This window comes from Musa acuminata, chromosome BXJ1-6, assembly GCF_036884655.1.
Source record: "Musa acuminata AAA Group cultivar baxijiao chromosome BXJ1-6, Cavendish_Baxijiao_AAA, whole genome shotgun sequence".
Taxonomy (NCBI): Eukaryota; Viridiplantae; Streptophyta; class Magnoliopsida; order Zingiberales; family Musaceae; genus Musa; species Musa acuminata.
The window spans coordinates 473,322-480,336 of record NC_088332.1 but is presented as its reverse complement, the minus strand read 5'-3'; the positions used below and the strand labels follow the sequence as shown (position 1 = coordinate 480,336).

Here is a 7,015-nt window from a genome sequence, read left to right as displayed (position 1 = left end):
GTTATGCACTACAGAAATTATAGTGCATAAGTCCGTCCATCTTAAACAAAAGAATAAGATTATTATCTAACGAAATCGATTGTCTCGTAGAATTAATTTTTGTGTTTTTTCCTCCTTTTTATGCTGGATGAGATCTTTCCTAATACACTTGATTCTCTTGAAGTTAGGGACTGATTTGCTGAATAAGATTTTTTTTCTTACTAAGTCACATTGCTAAGTCTGATTTGATGAGGATAATACATCGTGAATAGTAAATGACTATTTTATGAGTTTTCATCGGAATGTATCATAATATATAAAGGCGGCGAAGAGAAAGAGATGGGTGGTAGTTTTAGGTTTAATTAGATAAAACCTATAAATAAATATCTATATATATATATTTATATATATATAATTGAAAAATGTTGCTCCTTCGTGACTAAGAAGACCAAAAACACAATATAAACACAAACGATGTGTACAGATACAACCATCAAAACAACGTGGACACAATACGTCAAAGTACAACGATGAGTAATTTGGAGCAGAATAAGCATAGCTGAAAAACTATAATATATTCACTTCAAGAGAAAGATTCATTATGCATTGGCCTTACAACCAACAACAATGGTGGTATGAACAGTATGACTATAAAGGTTTGCTTCTATCACTTATTGACACATCTACATGAGGAACTGATGATTGCTAATCTCATGAAGCAGACCCCTTCAGCTTCTGGACCTCAAGCTCATGTTCTGCTACCATGATACATGAATCTGACTCCAGAGTTGATGTAGTGTTCTTGTCTCTCGATAAAGATGCTATGGATGAAGTCAGCTTATCCGGGGTGCATTGCACGTCAGGAGCGATACCAACCTGATCGATATCATGCAGAGCCGGCGACAAATACTTGGCGACAGTGATGAATAGAGCCGATCCATCATGCAGTTCAGTCACGCTCTGCACCATAGAAAAAGGTAAATACCTATACATTCCATGTATTCAAGTTAATGAGACAATCTAGATGATGAAACACATGTGCCTATTGAAATGGGTTTTATGGGGCATTTCTTTGGGAGTTGGATTTCCACTAATAGTCATCAAAATTACTTATTTTACTGTCTTCATAGAATGTGCCAATTGCAGGAAATTAGATACTATTTACTTTCGTGCAACAGTTTAAAGAAATTACCTGAATTTTTCCTTTTCCAAATGTTCTATGACCAACAAGAATTGCACGCCCATTATCATGTAATGCCCCTGCAAGGATTTCACTCGCACTGGCACTCCCTTCATTAACCTGCATTGACAAATCCCAAGCACACATCGTTTAGCTGATGTAAGTTTAGTGCATATGAAGATGCAGTAAAACATCACAACTAGGACAAAAGGAACAAGAAGTTCAAAGTTAACAATTATAACCAGCAGCCAATGATGGAGGATAAGAGCATGGAGCACATCGAGAAATCAAAGAAAATATTTCTTTCTAGAATTTAATATTGGTAGAATAGAAAAGAGAGAGGGAGAAGATCACTCCAATTCCCCAGGCATATTTGCTATCAACTTGGGAATATGCTGACAAGAACAACTGGGATCAGAACACAGCTGAAAGGACTTGAAGATGTTAGGAACTTAGATTCAATTAGTTTCATAGGATACACAAATGTGCTGAGAGAAATAGTTGTCGAATAATTTAAGATGTGTGAAAATCACTTTAAGAGTATTTTCAAGATAAATAGTGGTTAAAATAATAATAATAATAATGAAGTTGCCATGACGTGGAATCAGGACAGTGGGTAAGAACAATGTTTAAGGATGAAGTTCCAGGTCCACTAATTTGGAAGTGATACATGAGTGAAACTTACAAGCACCACAAGTGGATCATGTGTTAAAGCATGCCCATTGACCATATTGATGGGTAACATATTTCCTTCGCGATCAATAGTGTTTACAAGAGTCTCATCACCGTCTAGCCACATCTGGGCAACATCCAATCCAGCTTTGACCAGACCTCCCTGTAAAAATCATTTAATATAGGATTTTAACAAGTTCAAATTTTAACTTAATTGTGTAAATATGGCGAGTGAGTGATGACATTATGACTTACCGGATTATTGCGCAAATCTAGGATGTATGACTGGACACCTTGATCTTCCATTTCTAAAATAACATTCTCCATTTCAGCAGCAGCATTCTGATCAACAATATTCCATGCATATATCAATACCAAGGTGAAATAAACTAGATATGTACCAGCTCTAGGATTAAACTTTCATCTGATTCCAAAATGAAATAATAATTATGCATAAATGAAAGGAAACTATGAAATAATTATTTTGATATAAAAAACTTGCATCAAATACGAATTATGGCAATAGATTAGCTTCAAAAGTGGCACCTGAGAGAATGCAGAAAGCCTGACATATCCGGTCTTCAGCTCATGGCCATCAATTGATATGTGGGAGATGATTGTACTAGATATAGGTGAAAGCTTAATAACCTCACGAGGTAGTTGTACCTTTAATCCAAACCACAAAGCTGAAATCAGGACTCTAGCCACAGAATCAGAAATAGATAGGGAAGGTAATATGGAATTGGTCGAGTATAAAATTTTGGCAAGAGCTTGGTCACAGGTATGACTGCATTGAGTAAAGGATTTGTAAGCAGATATGATGCAAGGAAGCAATACCTCTCTTAGCCCATTGCCAATTCCACTTTCTGCTCCCTGGCAAGTTAGATAAATGAAATTATGTAAAGCGCTGATATCATATTCAAGAGTATACAACTCTGTTCCAGTGTGCACAACTTAACAAAGAAAATATAATAGGTTTATCCCTTTATCCTATCCGTACTCCATTCGTATGTCATTGAACCAAACATGAATAGCTTTCCAGAAAGTTTAATATCAGTTGTGATGGAATAAGAAATTCACGATCATATTTTCCAATAACAAGAATATTTTTTCGTGTTAATTAATGGCACTGATTATAGGAACTATATATCATTTAGTGGCAGAAATAAGTATGGCTTTTATTCTCAAAGGATAGGCTATCCCTAAAGCACCCTGTGACAACTAATAGCAATGTTACATTAACATAAATTCTACCACCATATATCCGCTTCATGTACTTCTGGGCCATTAACTTCATTGTCTTGAAAACAAAATTTTTTTGATGAAGAAATAGAGAGACAGAGAGACATACTCCACTATGAAGCTTCACTCTGACAGTAGTGCCAACACGTCCTCGAAGCTTGCGAGCTGCTGCCTCACTACCTAATCCAGCAAGGTTCTCTCCTAAAATAAGAACAAATTGACGTTTGATCAGATCAACCAAGCTGCAATGAACTCATGCAATTTAAAGTCAATAATTAGCCACACTCAAGGTAGGTTCACTTAGCATCTTGATGCTTTGACATACATGTTTGTTCTACAGGCAGAATAGAGATGTAGTGTCAAACTATAGTACATTGACTGTGTTGTTATGATGCTTGAGCTGCCAAAAGAAATGTTGGAGCTTCTCAGAAAGAATGATTTTGGGTTACACAAACAATAAAAAAGAACATAGATTTACCTATATAATTGTAATTAGCAAGAAGCAAGATGCAATTTGAGGTAAAGTTCATGGGTGGAAGCTTATGTTCTGAAATGACATCAAAAGAACAGAAAACTTCTGTAATCACACTTACCATCAATCTCAATTAGCTCATCTCCTTCATGTATACCAGCTCGGTCAGCAGGGCTTCCCTCAATACAAGACAAAACAACCTGAGACATCATTGGCATTTATTAGCAAATACATATATCAGCAATGTTCAAGTTCCTGCATCAATTTCATATCAACTATTTATTTTTTTAACTAAAATAGTTACATATAAATTTGCATAATGGCCTTCTCCCATCAACTTGCTACACCTATCATAATTGTAATATTTTCGTTTATGAATAACATACAATACAAATATGGTAAAATGTCATTAATACCCATTACAATATAAAAAATATAGAATGCCACAGGATACATATCAGATAGAACATGTACCAACATGACAAAGGTTCACTAACCAAGTTGCCCGATTTTGGTTCAACATTTATAAATAGCCCAACCCCTTGCAAATTTCCATCACTGCCGATTCTGAAACTTTGATATTCCTGCATGATTGGAAGTTGAAACAGTAATCAGTAAGGCATTTTATAACCTATATGCATAAGTCAATTTCTCCAATGAATGTGAAAGTCTCACGATATTGAGTAGAATACACTATGACAAAAGGAATCAAATACTATGTATACCAAAACTACTTTCTTAGACCATGTCATGGTAGACTGATCATGAACAAAAAATATACATCTTTAGCAGATACCAGACATGATATGTAATTACAGTATAATTTCAGATTCAGGATACTCCGGACTAAAGACCACATGCATGAGAAGGATCATATCCATGATAGCGACAAAAGGGGAAGAAAGTGTTTCTGTGGAAACATAGTACCTTTGGGCTGATAATTCTCGTAAAAGGATCACCAAGAGTTGCAAGCATTCCACTGATTTTATTGTATGCTGCATCTGCCGACTTAAGTGGAAACATTTCGACCATGGTCTGCTGCAACTTTAAGTCCCAATCTGTATCAGTACAACTTCTTGTCAAGTAAGTCTCAAAGCCATCTAAATATTAGTGTGATACTAGACAGAGTGGATTGGTCTCAGAACAGTGTGAGCATATAATATACACTGCCCTGAGTGAGCCAGGAAATAGGAACAACCAAAAAGGACCAATACTGGTAGAATTTTGAAAACACCAATTGGTGAGATCAGCTTGAAAATGTAAATTCATTGGTACAAATATCTACATTATCTCCAAGCTGCTAGTAAAACCTAGCCCAGATTGTGTGTGCTGAAGTAGCAGCGGCGGCATCTCCATTCACTAGCAAACAAAAACATCAATAGAATTGAGGCTTTTCTGAATTTACAGGCCAGAAAGAGGAGGGTGGAAGGAAGAGAGAGATCAAACAAGTATGAGAAAAGAGCAGGATAAAGGATTTTCTGACAAGGCCAGAAGGAGGAGACCAGGAGGAGGCAGATCAAGCAGGTAGGAGAAAGGTTAAAGTCTCATCACACTGGAATAATTGGTTCATAAAGATCATAAAGCAAAATCTAAATGGAATAGATTAATCCTATTGTTACTGGCTTACTGCACAAGATAAATCTTAACGTGTTGCGATATCATAAGCAGTCAGCATATAATACCTAAAGAGTACCTGAAAGTTACTTCTCGTAGAGCTAATCAAGAATAAATTGCAATCACAGAAGTGTCAAAAGAATCATATACTAGTAGTTCTCATGGTAAGTGCCTTATAGGTGCTATATCTGTAAGTATTTCCACACCTGTGGAGATTGAAAAAGAAAAGTCAAATGAATCTATGGAATGAAAAAGATTCTTATTTCTCATCTTTTCTCTGGATAAAGCTTGTCAAGAAACTTGAAGGCTCGTAAAGGCTTTGATGTTTTTTCTTTTCCTCCTTTTTTTAACATGTGATATCTACCCCTAGAAGTTGTCCCAACAAGAACAATTATTTAATCAAGTCGTTAGATGAAACTCTTGTCAGAGTACCAGACTAAGACCGGACTTTGTGGTGGCTTATTTGAATTAATTGTAATTTGAAACTCACGTTTATAGTCAACCAGACAAAAAATCCCAACACGGAACATCTAAATTGACATGAAAGAGATTCCAACATGAAAGTCACCTTGGTGGTTAAAAGTAGGATCGATGAAGGTCTCCCGAATCAATCCCCAAGCCTCAACAAGAGTTCTCTGAACCGTGTTCACCTGAAGGAGAAGACACAGACCCACTAAGCGGAAAACAGAGCAAATGCATGCTGGCAAGAGAAATGCTGAGATCATTTTGCATGTAAATGAAGCGCAAAAACATGTCAATTCTTCCTCGAAACTGCCAATTCACCCACCAAAACTGCTACCAATAATTCAGGGATCCAAAAAATACCATCTTGCATGCAATTATGTGAAAGAAAACTGTTTTGCATGTAATTACTCGTGCTACAACATATCATGATGGTTCCTCTAAACTTGTGTCCAGTTGAAGCATTAGATAGGCATTCAGTTGGATATAAACACTTGCCTCGCGTGCTCGAGAAACAGGGAAGGCAACGGTAAGAGACTCGGCGAGGGCGGGTGCGTCGCAGCCACAGACGGCCATCACGGCCGCTGCCGCCGCCGCGGCAGCGAAACCGGAGGCGGCCTTCTCGAGTACTCCGTTGGAGGTCCTGTCGGATCCATCGGCTTCGCATCGGAGCACCGATTTCTTCCTCGGGAGGGCCCATAGATTCGTGCCGTTGCGGAATCTCTGGCGAACCGGGAACCTCCTGGGTGAGGGACCGGGGAGTTTCGAGAGTGGAGCGGACGCCAGACGCCGGAGGCCGAGCTCTGGCTTCGGTGTTGTGTGGAAATTCATGCGAGGCAATCGCACTCTCTCTTTCTCTCCCCCTCTTCCTCTCCCGATTAGGGTTGGGTTGGAGGAAGAGGAGGACGGACGAGTTGGGTACGCCGGAGGGCGACGGAAGGGTTGTGGCGGACAAGTAGGAAGGAGGAGGATTCTGATGGGACCCACTGGGAATCCGTTACATTGTGGTCGTGGTGGTCTCCCGTCGGGGTTTCTCACTATAGCAGCTCTTTTACGAGCCCTTGTTCTAATTACACTAACTTTACCCGCTCCAGGATTCCAGATCTTCGATGGGTCCCACATAAAAACGTCAATTAACGGAGGTAATTGAGAGGCTGACGATCGAGAAGTACGTTTACACCAAAGAAGGCGAGTCAGCAACGGAACACTACCATTGCTTTTGGCGAAGACGTGTACGCATATTAGACCTAAGAAAACGGACAAAAAAATCAAGAGAATATGTATTAAATTATTTTTTTCATGATAAAAATTTTGGAGGAGATGATCGATAATTCTAAAATTTAAAGCTCCGTAAACCAATTGAAAAGGATGATATTACATAAATATTAACTAGA

The 7,015-nt window shown here is 38.2% G+C and overlaps 1 protein-coding gene across 1 annotated transcript; it reads right to left on the bottom strand.

The window, feature by feature from the left end:
- Positions 1-535: 535 nt before the first annotated feature.
- LOC103971015 (carboxyl-terminal-processing peptidase 3, chloroplastic) lies at positions 536-6,582 on the bottom strand. The gene is made up of 12 exons (XM_009384937.3): positions 6,120-6,582; positions 5,728-5,809; positions 4,473-4,603; positions 4,043-4,129; positions 3,667-3,745; positions 3,183-3,274; positions 2,669-2,704; positions 2,378-2,497; positions 2,087-2,173; positions 1,845-1,994; positions 1,172-1,279; positions 536-939 (listed from the first exon to the last, which is right to left on the bottom strand). Exons 1-12 carry the CDS (start codon positions 6,450-6,452, stop codon positions 691-693), a joined length of 1,554 nt encoding a protein of 517 aa, XP_009383212.2. The 5' UTR covers positions 6,453-6,582; the 3' UTR covers positions 536-690.
- Between the last annotated feature and the right edge of the window lie 433 nt (positions 6,583-7,015).